The 22,129-nt window shown below is 47.6% G+C and overlaps 1 protein-coding gene across 1 annotated transcript in view; it reads right to left on the bottom strand.

Moving 5' to 3' along the window:
- Nucleotides 1-12,193: 12,193 nt before the first annotated feature.
- Nucleotides 12,194-22,129, bottom strand: part of SLC35B2 (solute carrier family 35 member B2) — a 60,205-nt gene continuing 50,269 nt past the window's right edge. The window contains exons 3-4 of the mRNA XM_088445330.1: nucleotides 14,498-14,655; nucleotides 12,194-13,488 (exon numbers count right to left, since the gene is read on the bottom strand). Of these exons, the coding sequence (XP_088301456.1) occupies nucleotides 12,550-13,488; nucleotides 14,498-14,655 (1,097 nt within the window). The 3' untranslated portion in view covers nucleotides 12,194-12,549. The remainder of the gene's footprint in view (nucleotides 13,489-14,497; nucleotides 14,656-22,129) is intronic.

Genomic DNA, 22,129 nt, shown 5'->3' with positions numbered 1-22,129 from the left:
AGTGCATCTTTACCTACCGCCTATCCTGGGCACGGAGGATAGTGGAAAACACCTTTGGCATTCTATGCAACGGATTCAGAATTTTCCATATGGCTATGAATCTTCGTGTGGACAAAATAGATTCAGTCATCTTGGCCTGCTGTGTCCTCCACAATTTCCTACGCAAAACTTCGTCTATACAATAGAGGACAGTAGACACAGCTATGGCAGACGACCCGGCCCATCCGCAGGGGACATTGCAAATGCCTTCTGTGGCTCCATCTGCACTTGTGGAGTCAACAGGGCCTGCGCGGGCTAAAGAGGTCAGGGAGCAATAGCTGGCCTACTTTAATGGAGTGGGGGCAGTAGGACAGTACCCGCTAGTGTGATATGAACAATTGTGGACTAGTGAACTTTTAAAAACCATTTGGCATGGTGTGTATGCACTATGTCTGTACTTAACACATCCAAACAGGACGGTTGTTCTGTTTCAGCAGGGTCCTCTTGCTACTCCTCTGGGACACTCTTGACCATGAGCGCTTGTGAAGCTCTCTGTGGCTCCTGCTCGTGCAGGAACTTGAGGTTGAAGTACCACAAGGTACTGGTGTATACCTCATCTGCCCCCGCTCCAGATGACTGTGACTCCTGCTGTTTTTTATTTTCTTTGACGTACGCAGTACGTCATTTCTGGATCTTAGCTTTCACCCAATTCGGAGAAGCCTCGACATGGAATGGCTTGCTGAAAGATACAAGCTCTTCAGTTGCAGCAGCTCTCTAGAATTTATTGCTGTAGTCGGGCCCCTTTTATGTGCCACAGACATTCGTGGGGTGCGATAGCGCTCGAGAAAACCAGTGACAAATTGGCACTCACTTGCACTGGTCATTTCTATGGGAAAGCAGAAAAAAAAAAAGTTTGAATGTTTTACCAGTTTAATTATTTTAATTAGTTGATATGTTTTTAATGTGTTCTAAATACATTTTTAAACCTGTGTCAGTTTATTTTCATAGTACATGTTTTTTATTTAAACAATTGGGGGACAACTTGCATTGTGCTACACTGTCATAACATTGGCTGGGGCAGTGGGTACATTGCGGGTGCGGTGGATATTAACCATTGATGGGCTAGTACGTTGGTGGCATAGGGTACATTTGGGGGAGCAGTGGTTAATATGCATACGTGGGGCAGGGGTTAATACGCATTGGGGTGCAGTGGTTATTATGCATTGGAGATGCAGGGGTACAATGGTGGATTAGGGCGTACATAGTAGAAAACAGGCGATTACTCACTTTTTATATGCAAACCTCCGCAAGAAACGATGCTGCTGCTTCTCACTTCTCCTGTCATCTGTCACAAAATGGAGGAGGGGAGTGGCCAGGGACATCGTAAAGCGCACATCGCAATTGTACATCAAGCAAAACACCATACGATATGTGTCAAATTCTACACGATAGGTTGAAATCTTACTGCAGGTTCAGTTGATCTGCGACGCCGGGGATGGGCATAGGCATCGTAATTGTACTGGAATACGCCACTTTTTACACGATTGGTCATTACAAATGATCAAATAAATCGCACCGTGTATGGGGACCTTAAGACTGCAGTACTGCTGACTGTGGTGCACGGCAGCCATCTTTAGGAATCCAGCTGACTGCTCAGGGTCCTGACAGGTCTAGAACCAGCGGCCATCCCAGCCCGTAATGTGGCATGGTTTGTGTGCTGTCATACCCTTAGAAGCCGTAGACAACGCTAATCACTACCAAGTGATCATCGCCCCCTCATTTATTATATCTTATTTATGTCACCAGATCTTACCCCAATCCAGCATGTATGGGTTATTCTGGGCCAAAATCTGAGAAAGCCTTTTCACCATCATTAGCCAGTGTCGGAGAAGGGATATTGGGAGACTCTATACCATGAGACAAAGTTGCCAAACATGGTGGCCCAGGCCCGTATTAAGCTACCTTCTGTGGGTGATTACATTGGTTGCATACCGCCTGTGGTAAAATTGTTCTTTACTACTTGATACCTCAGACAAAACAGGCCTTTGGATGTTGTGAATCATTTTCTTAATGCCCTGTACACAAAGTCTGAGGTAGCACCATCTTATTTAGCAGGGTTTGGACATGATATCACCGGAAGGGTAAGATCCCACATTGCCAGTCCTTTCTCATGGGGCAAATACAATCAGTCCCACTTCTGCTATACTCAGAAGAGTAGAGCAATGACTTTGAAGGGTGAGCAGCATTACCAGACCCCACTTTCCTGTACAACTGGGCCCAGGGAGTGGCTGTAGTACCTGCAGTGGAGGTAATTTCGATATTCAATGGAATCATTTCCTGAGGCAGATTTGTTAGACATATCCTGGACAGTTTGGAGATGTAGCCTGCTAACAATTGCAACACGCATTGCAAAGGTGTATTTACAGGTGGAAAGTGGTTTGAGAGATCAGATGCCCCGGGGAGGGATTTGCAAACCTTTATGTACCATGGCCACACCACTTCTTGTTCACACCCTGTTCTAATGTCAAATCTCAAAAAGTTGGTAAGTATGGTGAATGGATTTCACAGAACTCTGCAGTACTCACTTTTGGCCACAAGAGGTCAGGCACAGTCTGTCTTCATCACCTTCATTTGCAATTTAGAAGAAAACTAAATATCCTCTTTGTAGCGTGGCGATGTTGGCTGGAATGTATGGTCTCCCGGGAGATCTGGAGTTTGTGGGGCATTTAGGGTTAGTCAGTAATGAACAGAACTGTCCCCATAATAGATTTGTCACAAGGCATTTCTGCTCTCATTAGTGGTGCCAAATTGTTTCATCCGATCTCAGATATATCCTGGATACCAAGAACTTTCTGGTTAGCAGAGCTGGCCCTAACCACCAATGGGTTCCAGACTATAGACAGTAAAAAGGTCGACAATGTCTAGATAGACACCAGATGTTAGACAGTCAATAGGTCGACTGGGACAAAAGGTTGACACACTAAAGGTAGACATGTAAGAAGGTCAACTGGGACAAATGGTCGACAGGGTCAAAGAGCCGACATGAAAATTGTCGACACATTCTATTTTAATGTTTTTTTTAGCCCTAATCCTCACCATAACCCTCTCCTTGGTCCCTAACCCTCCCCCTGGAGCTGCTGGTCCAGACCGCGATTAGCAGAAGGAGCACTTCCAATGGGAAGCCGCTCCTCTGCCTTTCTTTGAGCCCTATATGGCTTCTAGAGGCTGTAGCTCAGGCCTGGCCAACCTGTGGCTCTCCAGCTGTTGTGAAACTACACATCCCAGCATGCCCTGCCAGTTTTAGCATTCCCTAATAGCAAAACTGAAGCAGAGCATGCCGGGAATTGTAGTTTTACAACAGCTGGAGAGTCACAGGTTGGCCATACCTGCTGTAGCTGATGCTCGCACAGGGTGCTAGTAGATCTGCTGTCTATATTACATCAGGCTTGCCGACATCCTGGCAACCCCCTCAAGTGTTATGAGAGAGAGGGGATATAAGGACCAGGCCCGCAAAGAGCCGTGGCAGGCCCCGGTAATAGGGTGCGTGGCCTAACTGGGAAGGCGTGGCCACGCCCCCTAGCCGAGAAAAAAAAAAGATATGCAGCACCACGAAGCGGCGCTGCGCGCTGGGGGGGCGCTCTGAGCCCCCTCAGCCCGGCGCAAAGCCAGGGGGGGCGCGATCCGTGTGATCGCTCCCCCCCACAGGCATAGGAGACTGCTGTGGCTGCTGCTCAGCAACCACGAGCAGTCTCCACTGCAGCTCAGCACACACTGTGTGCTGGGCTGCTGTGAGGGAGGGGGGGCTGGACCCCTCAGGAAGCCCGGGCAATCTGTACCCGCTCCCCCCCCTATCGGCGCCCCTGACAAGGACTGTCTGTATTACATGTGTCCTCAGGGCCGGCCTAGCCCAAATTTTTTGGTAAGCGAGTATGTTTTTTGGTGCCCCTCTATGCAGTGTCCCTTTTACAGTGCCCCCAATAGTGGTCCCACCTGTGCAGTTCCCTTTGTGCCCCCAGTAGTAAGCCCCTTATATAGTGCTCCCAGTAGTAGTCCCCCCCCTTGTTGTGCCCCCAGTAGTAAGCCCCTTATATAGTGCCCCCAGTAGTAGTCCCCCCCTTGTTGTGCCCCCAGTAGTAAGCCCCTTATATAGTGCTCCCAGTAGTAGTCCCCCCCTTGTTGTGCCCCCAGTAGTAAGCCCCTTATATAGTGCCCCCAGTAGTAGTCCCCCCCCTTGTTGTGCCCCCAGTAGTAAGCCCCTTATATAGTGCCCCCAGTAGTAGTCCCCCCCTTGTTGTGCCCCCAGTGGAGGTTCCCCCCTATGCAGTGCCCCAGGAGTAGGACCCCCTTGTAGTAGCCCTCCCCTTCTTGTGCCCCCAGTGGAGGTTCTCCCCCCAAGTAGACACACATGTAATAAAAACACTTACCTGAATCCCCGCTCCTGCCGCCGCCATCCGCTCCTCAGTCCGTCCTCCCGGGCCGGCCGCTCTGCATTATGGGAGAGACGTCATGACGTCTCTACCATTACCCACTGCGGGAGTCGGAAAGCTCCAGCCCGGCTCAGGCAGTGGGTGCAGTAGCCAATGAGAGTCTGACTGACTGTCATTGGCTGCTAATCAAAACAAACACACAGCTGCCGGCGCCAGCGGTTGTGTGTTTGTCACTGTGTAGTGGTGACCGAACTCCGTCCTGTCAGCGCTACACGCGCGGTGCAGCTGTGTCACAGAGACAGTCTGCCCGCGGCCCACATGGTCGCAGCTGAGGTGCCCTCCACTATGTGGCGCTTTACTCAGCTGCGTACCATGCGTAATGGTAGAACCAGCCCTGTGTGTCCTGAGAGTGATGGGATACAAGGACTGTCTGTATTACATGTGTCCTGAGAGTGATGGGATACAAGGACTGTCTGTATTACGTGTCCTGAGAGTGAGGGAACATCAGGTCTGTCTGTATTACATGTGTCCTGAGAGTGATGGGATACAAGGACTGTCTGTATTGCATGTGTCCTGAGGGTATGCGGTGAGCATCCCGACAAGCGGGATGCCGTCTGCCGGAACCCCGGCATCGGAATCCCGAAATCTGAGACAACACCGTCGTAAAAATCCCAACATGATGCGGGAGGCTGACATTGGGATCCTGGCAGACAGCATCCCGATCGTAAGGATACAGCGGAAAGGTGAGTATCAGCCACAGGGGGCGACGACTCAGGTTTAGGCGCCCCGGGGGGTGTTAGCGTTAGGCTGCAGAAGGGAGGAGGTTAGGGTTAGGCTCCGGGCCGGGGGGAGGTTAGGTTCAGGCACCACCTGGGGGGTTTGGGTTAGGCACTGAGGGGGGAGGGTTAGGTTTAGTCAATTACCAGGGGGGGGTTAGAGGGCAAGGTAGGGTTAGTATTAGGGTACGGGAAAGGAGGGTTTAGGGGTAAATAGGACAGGGAAACAGTACTCCCTGTTCCCATCAAGATTTGAACCTTCGGGATTCCGCTGTCAGTGTATCTCGCTCCATTGCCTGGTTGTTACGTTTGCCTCATACACCTATGCTGCACTTGCACGTATCGTAGAACTGCCGTTTAACAATTTTGCCACCTCAGCAGATTTGCGCTCCTAATTGAGGCCAAGTGCATCTATAGTCTCAATGGTCAGAGATCTTTCAAATGTGTTAATTAATGATCCAGATGTTTATATCCTGTATAAGGCAGATGGTTGTTCATCGAAACTTCGTGAATAGGAAACTAAAGTTCTACAGCAGGGTGGGGAAACTATTTTCTGCTGAGGGCCATTTTGATATACTGTATATAACATTATTTGCGGACCCGGTGCAGGCCATGATCCTTCGTGTGAAATCACATGGGGGCTGGGCCACAATCGCCGGTGATTACAGCAATGCCCGGATCATCCTGAGGATGCTCCGGGGAGGTGTAAGGGCAGTGGTGTGACCATCTGAAGCATCCTAAGGACCCTCCAGGCAGCACTGCTGCATAGATTCTGGCTGCAGGGTGACATTCTAGGCACCCTGCTAGCCAGATGAGGCTAGCAGAACAAAGCTCTGAGGGCCAGACCAAATTAATCCGGGGGCCTTATACGGCCCCTTGGCCTCAGGTTCCCCATCCCTGTAGAATCTACAGTGTTCCTCTGTCGTAGGGGCTGCTGCTCTCAGGACAAAATGATCAAACCTATTCAATTACAAAATAAAATATGAATGAACACTAAACATTTATTTTGGACTTTCCCACATACTGGAGCCCACACCCACATTCCAACAGGTGAAGACATGACAGGTGGTTCACAGACTAAACATTCTGGTTTCCTATTAGCAGAGTCAGTGACAGCAGCCATATACCCATTAGCAGAGATACCCACCCAGCATTTCTTTATAGCAGTGGTTCCCAAAATCGATCTGCAAGGCACCCTAACAGTCCAGGTTTTAAGGATATCCGTGCTTAAACACAGGTGACTTAATTAGTACAGTTTGATTATATCCTCTGTGCACAAGAATGGATATCCTTATAACCTGGAGGGTGCCCTGAGGACAGTGTTTGGGAAACCCTGTGTTATAGTAACATTGGTCTCTAATTAAGATTAATCTAATAGCATCTGGTTAAATTCTGGGGAGATCAGTATCTATATCTAAGAAAGCTAAAACTTAAACGTTATTCCTGTCATCACGGGATAAATTAATAAAACCGTCACTTTTCAAACTCACTGCGTCTTCGACCGCTGGATTGAATGGAGCAATAATATTAATAAGAAAACAAGCCTAGTTTTTGTATTCAATATTGTTGCCCCTTTAAGTCCAGCTGCGGCGGCTTTCAAAAGCGTTGCTTAGTAAATATGACTCTGCGTCTCCCAGTAGGTGAAGTATTAGGATATCAACAAAAGGATTTTATCATGTGAACATTATACAGCATGCAATAAGATCCACAAGGTTACTGTAACCTTCACTGGCTCAGCTAATAAGACAGCAGAATGGTTAGTCTGTTTGTGACTTGTAAAACCGCCCATGTGGCAATGCGGGTGCAGGTTACAATATGAAAGACGAAGCAGCATTTTAAGCGCCTTATTCTGAGTGGGATGCAATGCCCATATTCACGTTAATTTTCTTTTCCAACTACGCATACGACAAAATCGCTAAAAAGTTGTACTACGCATTTGTGTCACAGGGTGTGTACGTGCGGAGTAGCGAGACTGATTAAGGTGGAGCGTTGATGAACGTAGTGTTCCCCCCAAGCTTTTCTTCATTCTCATCTTGATAAGACATTGAACAAATTTGTAGAGAGATTAGTATGATAGTTGCGCTTAGGCTGAATTTAGGTCAGTTAGGGAATATGTCACAGAGAGCAGCGTAGTGTGACAGTTGCACCTAGGCTGTACTTAGGTCAGTTAGGGAATATGTTGCAGAGAGCAGCGTAGTATGACAGTTGCGCCTAGGCTGTACTTAGGTCAGTTAGGGAATATGTTGCAGAGAGCAGCGTAGTGTGACAGTTGCGCCTAGGCTGTACTTAGGTCAGTTAGGGAATATGTTGCAGAGAGAACCTTAGTATGACAGTTGCACTTAGGCAGTACTTAGGGAATATGTTGCAGAGAGATTAGTATGACAGTTCCGCTTAGGCTGTGCTTAGGTCAGTTAGGGAATATGTTGCAGAGAGAAGCTTAAAATGACAGTTGCACCTAGCCCATACTTGGGTCAGTTAGGGAATATTTGCAGAGAGCAGCTTAGTATGATAGTTGTGCTTAGGCTGCACTTAGGCCAGTTAGGGAATACGTAACAGTGAGAAGCTTAGTATGACATTTGCACTTAGGCTGTGCTTAGGTCAGTTAGGGAAGATTTGCAGAGAGAAGCTTAGTATGACAGTTGCACTTGGGTCAGTTAGGGAATATGTCTCAGAGAGAACATTAGTATGACAGTTGCGCTTAGGTCAGTTAGGGAATATGTTGCAGAGAGCAGCTTAGTGTAACAGTTGCGCCTAGGCTGTACTTAGGTCAGTTAGGGAATATGTTGCAGAGAGCAGCGTAGTATGACAGTTGCGCCTAGGCTGTACTTAGGTCAGTTAGGGAATATGTTGCAGAGAGCAGCGTAGTGTGACAGTTGCACCTAGGCTGTACTTAGGTCAGTTAGGGAATATGTTGCAGAGAGCAGCGTAGTGTGACAGTTGCGCCTAGGCTGTGCTTAGGTCAGTTAGGGAATATTTGCAGAGAGAAGCTTAGTATGACATTTGCACTTAGGCTGCACTTAGGTCAGTTAGGGAATATTTGCAGGGAGCATCTTAGTATGACAGTTGCGCTTAGGTCAGTTAGGGAATATTTGCAGAGAGCAGCTTAGTATGACAGTTGCACCTAGCCCATACTTAGGTCAGTTAGGGAATATGTTGCAGAGAGCAGCTTAGTGTGACAGTTGCGCTTAGGCTGTGCTTAAGTCAGTTAGGAAATATTTGCAGAGAGAAGCTTAGTATGACAGTTGCACTTGGGTCAGTTAGGGAATATGTCTCAGAGAGAACATTAGTATGACAGTTGCGCTTAGGTCAGTTAGGGAATATGTTGCAGAGAGCAGCTTAGTGTAACAGTTGCGCCTAGGCTGTACTTAGATCAGTTAGGGAATATTTGCAGAGAGCAGCTTAGTATGACAGTTGCGCTTAGGCTGTACTTAGGTCAGTTAGGGAATATTTGCAGAGAGCAGCTTAGTATGACAGTTGCGCTTAGGCTGTGCTTAGGTCAGTTAGGAAATATGTCGCAGAGAGAAGATTAGTATGATAGTTCCACTTGGGCTGTACTTAGATCAGTTAGGGAATATGTCACAGAGAGAAGCTTAGTATGACATTTGCACTTAGGCTGTACTTAGGTCAGTTAGGGAATATTTGCAGAGAGAATCTTAGTGTGACAGTTGTGCTTAGGTCAGTTATCCTAAATCCATCAGTGAAAATCCTGCACCATGGAAGTGCTCTCAGTCTTTGTTTTGGATGCAATGTCATATTGATTACCTGCGACTGTTAGTAAATAGAATAACACAGATAAGAGGATTAGCCTGATAAGTAGACTGCATCATAGCCAGCTGTAATAGAGTAAAATACAGTTTGCATTGGAAAAAGCAATAAAAACCTTTGTGCAATGATCACCCCAATGTTTTATGTGCCGCCAGCACAAAGTTACTTACTGGTGTAACAGGGTCTACATGAAGGTTAAAAACACAATTGTGTAACGGAGAAGAGTTTTCTTGCAGAACAAACATGGCTCCAAGTGTTGGCAAAGTCTGTGTACACAAGTTAATTATGAATAACGCTGATTTCTTTTCTGGTAAATAAGATTTACATCCAGACAGAGGAGTGTAATGATTATATGAATATATGGCAGAGCTGGGGACTAGTTTTGGCTGTCAGTAAAGGGCACCTATTGCTGTACTCAGTGTGTACATTTTTGTGTTCTCTGGATTTGCTCTCTGCTATTTGTACCCAGAGGTAAGGATGCCGGTGAAGTAGCCTGGGGGTGGCAGCGACTTCTCCCCTACAGCTGGTGCACAGTTGGCACACAGTCTGTGGGCCTTTGGTGGTAAAGGAACCCCAGTAGGAGTAACATTTGCTCACTCACCATAAGAGGAACGCCAAGGCCAAACAGTAAAACCATACAGATAACATGCAGCGAGGGGGAAGACAGGGCGGCAGAGTGCATCCCCGCTGGCACAACACTCATTTAAATCTCTCACCCAAAAGGCTGACATATCGTACAGCGGGTACACATTAAGCGATGTAATGAAGGATGGAACGATCCCTATTCCATCCTTCATTATCTGCAATGGTGCTGCATGCAATATTGTCCAGGTTGGCCGTGCAGCACAGCTGACGGACAATATCACATTCAACCGCGGGAGCGCGCAGATAGTCCGTACACACTGGACAATCAGGCCGATATGTCGTTCTAATTTGGTGGGATGTGTACCCAGCTTTACTCTCACCCTCTTACATCGACCTCTGACCTGTTTTAAGTCTCAAGTAACCACCTCTCACTCCCGCCTACAAGATTACTATGGAGTTCCCTAACACACCCGATCATACTGCCCCACAACCTCAAGTCACTAATCGCTCCCTGAAACCCATCTATGTATTGAGGCCTACCTCACTCGCACCTGCACTACACCCCAACACCTACCCCATTCCTACCTACACCTTAACACCTACTCCACTCACATAACTACACCGTCACACCTACACTGGCCACATTACACCCTAACTCCTACCTCATTCCCACCGACACTACCCACACAACTACACCCTAACACCTACCCCACTCTCCTCTATGCTACTCCTACACTACACCCTAACACACTCATACCTACAGTACCCACACAAATACACCCTAACAAGTACCCCACTCTCCTCTATGCTACCCCTACACTACACCCTAACACCTACCCCACTCATACCTACAGTACCCATACAACTACATCCTAACAAAAGGGGTGGGTAATAAGTGGCCCCCAGCTGTTGTAGAACTACACATCCCAGCATGCCGTGACACAGTTTTGTTATTTGGCAATGCTAAAATTGTTACAAGGCATGCTGGGATGTGCAGTTCAACAGCTGGAGGGCCGCTTATTGCCCACCCATGCCCTAACAGCTACCCCACTCTCCTCTATGCTACCAATATACTACACCCTAACACCTCCACACTCATACCTAAAGTACCCACACAACAACACCATAACTCCTACCCCATTCCCACTTATACTACTCATATAACCAAAACCTAACAACTGCCCCACTTACACCTACAATACGAACAAAAATGCACCCCAACTCCTACCCCACTCCCACCCATACTCACACAACTACGCCCTAATACCTACAACATTCGCACCAATACCATTACGTAGATCCTACTCTCACAACTACACCCCAATATCTACCCCACTCACACCTAAAATACCCCTATATCCTAACTCCTACCCCATTCCCACCCATACTCACACAACTACGCCCTAATACCTACAACATTCACACAACTACCATTACGTAGATCCTACTCTCACAACTACACCCCAATATCTACCCCACTCACACCTAAAATACCCCTATATCCTAACTCCTACCCCATTCCCACCTACATTACCCAAACAACAACACGCTAACACCTACCCCACTCACACCTACAATACCCACACAACTACACCCTAAGTCCTACCTCACTCCCAATTATACTACTCACGCAACTATACCCCACTCACACAACTACGTCACACCTACCCTACCCCATTCTTACTGGTACACTTACACTCCTCTACTCCCACCTACAGTGGTATACCCTCACATCTACCAAACCCCCACCTATGCTACTCGCACTGGTACACCCTCGTAGCTATCCTACCTATACTACTCACTGGTACACACTCACACCTGCCCTATTCCCATCTATACTACTCACACCTACCCTACTCTCATGGATATTACTCACACTGGTACACTCTTAGGCCCTCATTCAGAGGCGCTCGCAAAATGCGAGTGGTCGCTCTGAATGTGGGCGGCCGCTTCAATTTTACTTTGCCTTATATAATTATGTATGCCACATTTCTCATGTCTGATATAATATATATATATATATATATATATATATAGAGCTATATTTTATTTATTTATTTATTTTTGTAAGGTGTGCATTTTAAAACTTCAATAAAAATTACTCAATTTAAAAAAAAAACAAAAAACAATAAGATGTTGGAGTGGCACATGTACCAGTCTGCGTGAGGAATTGATACCACTTCAGCGTGGACGTTATGGCTGCAGGAGCCCCCTGGATTTCATTTATTAATCTAAATTTAGTGTTCTTTCTAATACCTGGGGCATCCTGTCATACAAGTTATAACTGCACCTGTGAATAGTCGAGATATAGGATAAGATATATAGGAGAAAATTTATCAATATAAATGTATATATCAATACTTACAGCATAAATAGAAAAAATGTCAGATTACACAACACCCCTCATTTCCTACCATCGTGCTCAGGCGGCTGCAATGCCCCAACAGCTGCCCTCACTCCCACCCTATAGGCCCTGGCGTCTCCTTCGTGCTTTAAATTGCTGTGTTCCTCGGATTGTGGACGGCACAACAAGACGACGTTCAATGCCAGACACATAGGACAGATATCCAGTGTAAACACCCTAAAACTTTTCCACTAAATATAAAAACATTGTGAGATTTTGTAATCTAAGGAGAAAGGAACATAAATTAGGAAACAACATGTAAACGTACCGTTTAATAATGCAGTACACATTCTGGTCCTCAATTAAAATTAAAAAGAATCACAAATATAATCTTGTTGGACTTTACGTGTCCTCCTTGAAGTCTGCATTTACCGTATCAGTCAAAGTTTCAACTGCCCTAAATATGGCCGCCGGCACTATGTTCAGACAACTACTCCACAATTCGCGCCAACGTGCCAAAGACTCCATACAGGGAAAGTTGTTAAACAGATAAAAAAAAACAAGAACGGTCTTTTCCAGCACCGTCCATCAGTCTGTGAGACAAGGTCCCATTTAATGGGTCAATATACATAATAGATGAGACATTACTTCACTAACGATTAAATTCCATTTTTTAGACTTTCTGCTCCACCGGGATATCAGCCGCCTTTCTGCCCTTCTTCTTCATTCTCCCTCGCGCATAGACACGTAAAAATAAGGCAAGGAAAACCACTGCCACCCCAACTGCTCCAACTGGCGTGACAGGGTGTCCGTAGAGCAGACAAGACAGGAGAATGGCCAAAGCCTGCCGTAGAGTCATAATAATTGTAAAAATAGCTGCCCCAAATTTGTTAATGGTGTAAAATATGAAGAGCTGCCCAAAGGCTGAGCAGACAGACAGTAGAGCTCCATGGAAGGCAAAATCTGGGTGTCGGGTCATGAACAGAATAGACTCCTGCAGAGCACCCTGCTCCAGGAGGGAGAAGACTGTGAAGAGGCAGGAGAAGAGGTTGACCCCAAACATCATCTGCACAGAGGACATCTTGTACTTAAAGAGAGAGTCCTGCCAGTTAGAGGTGAAGCTGTCGAACACTATGTAGCCCATCAGGATGATTACGCCAGAAAAGGTTGTGACTCCAGAAGGTCGATAACTCTCTCCATTGGAAAGTAAGAACATGCTGACCCCAACTGAAATGAGAACAGCAGTAAAATACTCCCAATACTCGTAGCTCTTGTGAGAGACCAGCTTTCCCATCAGCATGACTGGGATGACCTTGGATGCTTTGGCCAGGACCTGAGTGGGGAAACTGATGAACTTGAGTGCCTCGTATTGGCACCAACTGCTAAGGATGTTGGAGAGCGAGGCAAATGAGTATTTGTACATGGGTGCCCCGTGGCGCGGCTGCTTGGTGAAGGCACAGTAGATTCCGGCCACCGTGAGAGCCAGGATACGGTTCATGAACACCAAGAACTGAGAGTCTCTGAACTTTTCTCCTGGGACTCCGGGCTCTGTACTAGTGTAGGTACGGGTCATCACCCGCTCTTGTAGCACGCCCCATGTCAGGTAAGAGATCTGTGTTAAGACAATAAAAAAGTTAATGATTGAATTTGTCACCATGTCTGCCAGCCATTTATCCCGATCAGACCCAAAGTCATTAGGCACCACCGTCTACCTATTAAACACCAAGGCCACTATTTACTACAATCCACATTTCAAATGCGGATTGTAGTGTTATAATTTCACCGGAATTCGCATTGCAAATTTAGGAATCATCAAGAGAATGTATCAACATTCTCAAGCAGGGACAGAGCTTGCGAGAAAGCTCTGTCCCTGCGAATCCTGACTGCACCCTGCTCACTGTATTTTTGGCAAAAAATATACAGTGAAAGTGCCTCCGCGCATGCGCTAACTAGCGCTAAACCCCCCACCTGTCCCCGAGCTGACACTTACACTTGTGATTGGTGAGCTCTTCTCCTATGGTCAGCTGGTCACCAGGGCTCCTGGTCTGAGATGCCAGTTTACAGCACAGCTGACCGGAGAACACAGTGTAGGAGCCACGGCGACCACCTGACCGAAGGAGAGAGCTCACTGATCACCGATTAGCGGAACCCCCGGCTGCAGGTAAGTGTCTGGGATTTTTTTTTTAAACTATTATTTTTGCAGTAATCAGCTGCAGTAGACCACAAAGCTGATCACAGGGGATACAACTCCCGGCTCTGCTCTGCCTGTCAGAGAGGAGCAGAAGTCGGGGAACCGTGGGGAACCCTGCTTAACACCATCTCCAGATGCCGCTGTTATAGCAGAGCTCCCACCCGGTATTTTTTCACAATTCCCCCCTAGTAAATTTCAGGTAGATCACATTTCCCATTACAAGTATTGGAAATGTGATCTGCTTGCTAAAGAAATGCAAATTAAAAGTCTTGGAGTCGTTTTTTCCCGAAAACCATACCAATTGCCCTTTAATACCTTTCAGTTAAACTAAAATAATGTGAAAAAGGCGTAACCACCCGTTTTCGCATTATTTTAGTAAAAGAAAAAAAAATATTGATGAATAGGGCTGTCACTCCTCTCGGTCTCTTACCTGTAGTCCGGCTGCACAAAAAAGCAACTTGAAAATCTGCTGGGTAGTGGACGGGTCAGCTTCTACCCGAGTTGCGGACGAAGGCTCTTCAGGAACCACAGACTTTGACTCGTTCCCAAATACGCATGATTTTACCATAGGGAAACACAGACCACGACCTACGACAAATGTGGATGGGAAGTGAGATGGAGAATACCAAATACAGTTTTCTACAAATAACACAAAAGATTTGCAAAGTTACACAATTTGACCACATGAAAATTTTTGGACGTCCTACTAGGAACAGAGTAACAGGCTGACCTTACATGATACGAGCTGACTGTGGGCAGCGGCCGTTTTGGGACTGGAGATTACATGTACTGACGCACATAAAGGTGGGTTAAAGAAATACTGATGAAGATTCAAAATTGTAATAGGGTATGGAACGTCAAATCCTCCCATGTACAGATCAGAGTCTGTGCATGGTGGTCCCTCCAACTCCTTCATATGCAGGCCAGGACCTCCTAATAATGTGTGGGATCTTCAAAGCACATTACATTGCCAAAATTACTTGTGGACACCAAAACAGCACACTCACATGTGATTGTTAAACATCTGCAAAACCATGATGAGAATTGTTGGTGTCCCTCTTTCTACTACATGGCTGCAGGGATTTGAATCCATACAGCCACAAGAGTATTAGTGAAGTTAGCGATAAGGCCTGGCTCTCAGTCGCTTTGCTCATGGGGCCACTGACATACCAACACAGAAAAGGGCCTTCACCATACCAAACCATGAAAAACAGACCAGACAATTAATCCACAAAGCTGTCAGTAGGTATTTAGGTAGGAATAGTTCTTCCAGGTATCTGTCAAACCAAGATTTGCCAGATGGTGAAGCATAATTAGGGATGGACATTGGAAGCTGATGGTTAGCAACCATCGATGTTCCCGATCCAGCTTTCTGATGCCCCTGCGATGGCTGACAGCCTTGTATGCAGCTGTGGACACATGCAAGGGGTGTTTGTGTATGTGCACATTAGCTGATGTCCAAAGTTCCAACTGCTTCTGCGCATGCACACAAAGTAACCATCGATGGTCATACAATCGAATGGCTTTGATGCGACAGCTAGTAGCCATATCATCACTTGATTTGATATATGATGCCGGACATCTGGTGTCCATCCCTAAGCGTAATTCACCAATCCAAGAATGCTTTTTCACTTCTCCAATGGTGGTGTGCTTTACACGAAGGCTCGACAAATCCCAGGCGCCGAGTAGCCATGGCGACTAAGATTTTAGTCCCGGCATATAAGTTTTACAAGAGCCAGGTACTAATAAAGTTAAAGAAAAATAAAAAAGTCCTTCTCTGGAGGTGGTTAAAGGAGTGGGTAGGACGATATGTGCCTGTCGGGATGCGGTCAATATCCCGACCACTGGGATTCCAGCGGTCAGAATGCAGACGCTGGAATCCCGACACTTGTCAGAAACTCGGCGCCGGAATCCCGAAGGTAAGTAGCGGGGTGGGGAGAGGGTTAGGCACTAGGGGGTGGGTCAGGTTAGGCATTAAGGGGGGAGGGATAGGGTTTAGGTCGCGGGGAGGCAGAGGGTAGATTTAGGCACTGGGGGGGTGGGGGGAGGGTTCGGGTGTTAAGGTTAGGCACCGGGGAGGGAGGATTAGGATACCGACCAACAAAGTGTTGGTATTCTAACCCTGTCGGGATGCCGGCGACGGTATTCTGACCGCCGGCATCCCATATCCAACCCATGTCTGTCTTATGAGAATGGAGGAATGTGTGCCTGCTACAATCAATTAGTGTGGCTTTGCCTCCTCCTTTTTGCCCAAAAGATGGCGCCAAGTAGGTGGCTGTCTGAAGTCTGATTCTTCTCCCTGCCACTGCAGCACTGCCAGCACAATGAAGAGGTGTGAACCCTGGGGGAGCTGGACACTGCCGGTCCACGAGCATGAGCAGCTTTTCTGATCCCGTAAAGGATGGTCATCATAACATGATGCGCAGTAATAATGTTTATCTGCTGAAACAGATGTTGCAAGCAGCACACTTTGCGAGTGTGAGATCCTGAACTGGGTCCTCTAATGAGCTCAGAGTCTGGCTGCCTTCATGGTTTTGTCTGCTGCTGCTTCATTTTCTAAACTGACACCCTCCTCCAATGTTATTGCCATGGTGGGTACTATGCTCTTCTCCAGTTTCTTTTTGGGTTGGGAAACTGTACTGTGTGTCATAATATGCATTCGATTCATACTGTGTGACATAATGGGATTTTGGTACCTACCGGTAAATCCTTTTCTCTGATTCCACAGGGGACACTGGAGGTGCTTACGCTGGGGTATAGAGGCGTGGATAACTGGAGCCGGCACTTTAATTAATTTAGAAGTGTGAAGCTCCTCCCCCTCTATGCCCCATCAGCCCTCAGTTTAGAAAATGGAAGACCGAGAGGAGATGGAGCACAAGCTGAGTAATAAAAAGGAGAGAAGAACACACAATAACTGAATCATACAACATACAGAACAGACAGGCAAAGAGCGCAGAGGTGGGCGTCCAGTGTCCCCTGTGGAATCAGAGAAAAGGATTTACCAGTAGGTACCAAAATCCCATTTTCTCTTTCATCCACTAGGGGACACTGGAGGTGCTTACGCTGGGGACGTCCCAAAGTTTTCCCAACGGGCGGGAGCGCTCTGCGGCGCCTGCAGAACTAGACGGCCAAAACGGTATGCCGAAGCAGCAAACGTACCAAATTTGTAAAACTTGATGAACGTGAGAACTGAAGACCAAATGGCCGCACGGCACAATTGTGACGTGGAGGCTCCTCTACCGGCCGCCCATGACTCACCCACAGAACGTGTGGAATGAGCCAAAATGGACGATGGATGCCCACGGTCGGCACTAACATAAGGCTGATGAATAGTCAGCCGAATGCAACATGCCAAAATCTGCTTAGACGCTGGCCAACCCCTCCGAACAACAACATAGAGAACAAAAAAAAAAAAACGACTCAGACTACGAAGGGACGCTGTCCTGCAACATAGATGCGGAAAGCCCTAACCATATCCAAGGTAGAAGAACCACCAGAGTCCTTCACCGACGACTGTACCAGAAGAGGCTGATTGAAATGAAAAGCCGACACAACCCTGGAAAGGAAGGCGGTATCTTCCGGAGTTCCACCCTAGGTGGCTATAAGACAGAGCACCCAAACCTGAAAATCTACGAGCCGAAGCGAGAGTCAGGAGGAGGACAGTCTTTCAATCCTGGTGCTTAAGATCAACTTCCTCCAAAGGTTCAAACATGGGCGACTAAAGAAACAAAAGCACAAAGTTTAGATCCCAGGGAGCTATTGGAGGTACAAAAGGGGGCTGCACACGCAAGACCCCTAGAAGAAACTTTTGCACCTCAGGAAGGAGGGCCAATTTCCCTTGAAAGAAAATGGAAAGGGCACAAACCTGCACCTTTAAAGGTTCCCAGGCCAGAATCCAGACCTGTCTGAAGGAAAAGCAGAAATGAGACAAACAAAAAATTCTAGACGGAAGACACCAACTGGAACACCATTTGAGATATAAGCACGCCAGAAGCGATGATAATGCACAGCCGAAACTGGCTTTCTGGCGCGTATCATGGTAGGAATAACCGCGTCTGGTATGCCTCTGCATCCTAGGATATCGGTTTTAAGAGCCACCCCACGAAACGCAGTTGTGCTAAGATTGGGGTGTATGAAAAGGGGCCCTGCTGTAGAAGATCCGGGCGCCGAGGAAGGGGCCATGGATCATTCGACAATAGGGACCGAAGGTCCGACAATCAACTTCTCCGAAGCCAGATCGGAGCCACGAGAATTACAGAGTCTCTTGTTTATCCTTTGTAGAAGACGAGGAAGAAGCGGAATAGAAGGAAAAAGGTAAACGAAGTCGTAGATCCACGGACTTGTCAGAGCGTCTACTGCTTCCGCTTGCAGATCTCGAGTTTTGGACACGTATACCGGGAGCTGACAATTCAGTCGTGACGCCATGAGGTCCACCTGAGGACCTCCCCATCGACGTATCAGCGCGATGGATGAAGCATCCATTCCCCGGGATGGACATCCTGTCGATTTAGGTAATCTGCTTCCCAGTTGTTCACACCCGGAATGAATACTGCCGACAGGATTACTGACTGGTTCTCAGCCAACCGGAGGATCTGAGTTACTACTCGCATAGCCATGCGACTCCAAGTTCCTCCTAGGTGGTTGATGTAAACGACGGCCGTCGCGTTGTCGGCCTCAACTCTTACAGGACGAGCCTGTAGAAACTCTATTGTCTCTATCAGAGCATTGTAAATCGCTCTGAGTTCCAACACATTTATGGGCCACGTCTGTTCTAGAGGAGACCATCTACCCTGAAAGTGGAAATCGAGGACTACTGCTGCAGGTATCCGTGTTACGATGATCCAGTCTCCCACTCCGAATTTACGGCCCGCTAAAAAATTGGTGGATTGCGTCCACCCGAAAAGGGCCACTCTGGTAACCGGGCTCAGACAGATCTGTCGATGTAGAAGCAGATGAGACCCTGATCCCTGTGCTAACAGGTCCAGCTGAAAAGCCGTCCAAACTTCAGTGCCTCAAAGGCAGCTACCATCCTTCCTAAGAGACGCAGACAAAGAAGCATTGACACCTTCCCTGTTCTGAGGACCAGCTGGACTAACAACAGGATATCCCTGGCCTTGTCTGTTGGAAGAAAAATCCTCTGTGATTCCGTATCCAATATCATGCCCAGAAATAGAAGTTTCTGGTACGGATTGAGATTTGACTTCTTGAAGTTGACTATCCAACCGTGTTGGTTTAGAGTGTGATAGGTCAGTAAGGCATATCTAATAAAAGAGATACCGATGGAGCCTTGAGCAACAGATCGTCCAAATAAGGGATTATGCGGGGAGCCGAGTATAACCCGAACGGCAATGTCTGAAACTGGCAATGATCTTAATTATGGCAAAATGCAGAAAAGCCTGGTGTGGTTCCCAAATGGGAACCACGAGATAAGCATCCTTGATATCCAGGGATAATAGGAACTCCCCTGGTTTCAAGCTCACAATGTTCACTCCTGATGACCGAAGGACGATACATCTTCAGATACAGGTTTAAAGACTTAAGGCTTAGTATGGGTCTGACCGAACCATCCGGTTTGAGCACTACAAACAGGTTTGAGTAAAAAAAAAACCCATACCTCGCTAATGCTCCGGAACCGGAACTAGCACAGATGACACACTAGAGACCTGAGAGCCTCCTGTAGAATTCGACAGATGCCGTCTTATAAGCACCGTGCATCGAGGAATTCTTCGACCAACTCTCCTGACTGGAGAACAGGCATTAGAGTACGCTTTTGTGAGGTTTTTTTTTTTTTTTTGTAGGAAGTGAAGGGTGCAGGCACCGCTGCACCCCTTACCTGACCCAGGGTGTCTGGAGATTTGGTTAACCCAGCTATCCAGGGAGGTTAAAACCTGCGCGCCTCAGCCAACTTTGCTAAGTCTGACATAACTCCTACCACGTCAGTTTCCCCTGGCGGTGTAGGAGAGTTAGTAATCGCCATCTGTGGATCCGTTGTTAGCATCACATAACGTACAGCACCTGGTATTCCCAGGCGGTCCCATCCAAGTACTAACCAGATCTGACCCTGCTTAGCTTCCGAGATCGGGAGTGTTCAGGGTGGTGTGGCCGTAGGCTGGACCCCGCATGTGGCTTGGTCTGTTTGTTGTTACACTCGGAACAGACAAACAGCCTTTGAGAAGCCTTGGTTCTGTTGGGCATGGTACACAGTCACTCAGAGAAAAGGCATAAAACAGAAAAGACACAGACATATAAAAACAAGAAGGCTGTGGGACACAGAGGAGGAGAAACCCCCTCCCACAGATCAGACTCCCCTGCACTTACACCCCAGTTACTTACAGCCTCTTTACCAGGATGTAATCAGGAGATGTACTTGTCCTGCAGCAGAGGAGTCCAGCCTTCTCTTACACTGTAATCTCCTTGTAATGGAGACGCAGTATGAGCTGCTGTGCATGAGAGAACGGCAGCCCTGCTGTTATACAGCCATTGCCGCGTAGAGGAGAGAGACCCGCGCTGCCGTTAAGCTCCGTCCCTTCTTTATGCCCGAAAGGGCTATACAAGATGTCTGGCCATTAACCTTCCCCCCGTGTGCCTCACCGCATGTACAGCGGGGATAGGAAGAGCAGGTGCAGCCGCGCGCTAGCGCATTTAATTAGCTGCCCCAGGCCACTCGATGAGCGGGGAGAGGGAGAGCCGGCTGCCGCGCGGTAGCGCTTTAGTCCTCAGCCCCGCGCCTCCTGTAATAGCAGGGGGAGGGAGAGACGTTGCAGCCGCGCGGTAGCGCTCAGTATCAGCCCCGCGCCTCCTGTAATAGCACTTAATTAGCTGCCCCAGGCCACTTAATGAGCGGGGAGAGGGAGAGCCAGGTGGCGCGCTGTAGCCCCGCTCAGTCATCAGCCCCGCGCCTTGTAATAGCGCGGAGAGAGCTCTGCTTAGCAGCCCCGCATGCAGTGTAAGAGCGGGGATAAGGACTTAGTCAGCAGAGCAGGGAGCCGTCTTCATTAGTTGCCCAGCACACTAAGGGCCTAATTTATCAACGAGTTTATCACTCAAAACTAGTGATAAATATCACTTTTTATGATTAATTGTGCTCAGCCAATCAACTCTCAACTGTCAACTGTTAGAAAAATGACAGTTGGAAGCTGAATGGCCGGAGCACCATTTATCATAAAAAGTGATATTTATCACTAGGTTTGAGTGATAAACTCGTTGATAAATGAGGCTGTAAGTTCTGTAAGAACGCTGGGCAGCGGCGGGAGCCGGGGGATGCGCAGGTGGTTACTCACCGCGTGGTCCCCGATGGAGTCTCTCTGCAGTTTCAGCACTTCTCTCTTCCTTGTTGAGAATGTGCTGTGGCGGTAAGGAGCTGTCAGTGCTTTTAGTATAAGCGCTGTGCACTCCTTCCTGCCTCCTATAAGGCAGGGCGCCAGGTACCCGGACCCCACCTTTAGAGAGGTGGCGAAGGGTACCTAAAAGTGTTAAAAAGATGCAAATAAAATAACCTAAATAAATAAAATAGATGTGTTGCTGGAGCACACGGATTGTGACCAGCTCCTAGTAGGCACATTTTCTAAACTGAGGGCTGATGGGGCATAGAGGGGGAGGAGCTTCACACTTCTAAATTAATTAAAGTGCCGGCTCCAGTTATCCACGCCTCTATACCCCAGCGTAAGCACCTCCAGTGTCCCCTAGTGGATGAAAGAGAAAATATGTATTTGGGTCATACTGTGTGGCATAATATGAATCTGGGTCGTACTGTGTGGCATAAAATGTATTTGGGTATATTGCTATACTCCCAGTAGATTTTCAGGGTCGGATTAGACATTCCCTTAAAAATATGGAATGGTACTAAACCAGATTGCTGCTGGGTGATCTCCCCATAATATTGGATAGGTAGCTTCTTGATAATTCATTATTCCTTTTGGATCTCTGACGACTCCTGTCTCCAACAAGGGCCCTATTGGGATATGGGTCTGGAACTGACACTAGCGTTCCCACTAGGCTGTTCTAGCGGGGCGCCGCACCCTGCCCTATTTTTAAAGGGCAAAAAGCACCCTGTCCTCCGGCG

Source organism: Taudactylus pleione, unplaced genomic scaffold, assembly GCF_031769625.1.
Source record: "Taudactylus pleione unplaced genomic scaffold, aTauple2 ptg000378l, whole genome shotgun sequence".
Taxonomy (NCBI): Eukaryota; Metazoa; Chordata; class Amphibia; order Anura; family Myobatrachidae; genus Taudactylus; species Taudactylus pleione.
This window is presented reverse-complemented; position numbering and strand designations above follow the sequence as displayed.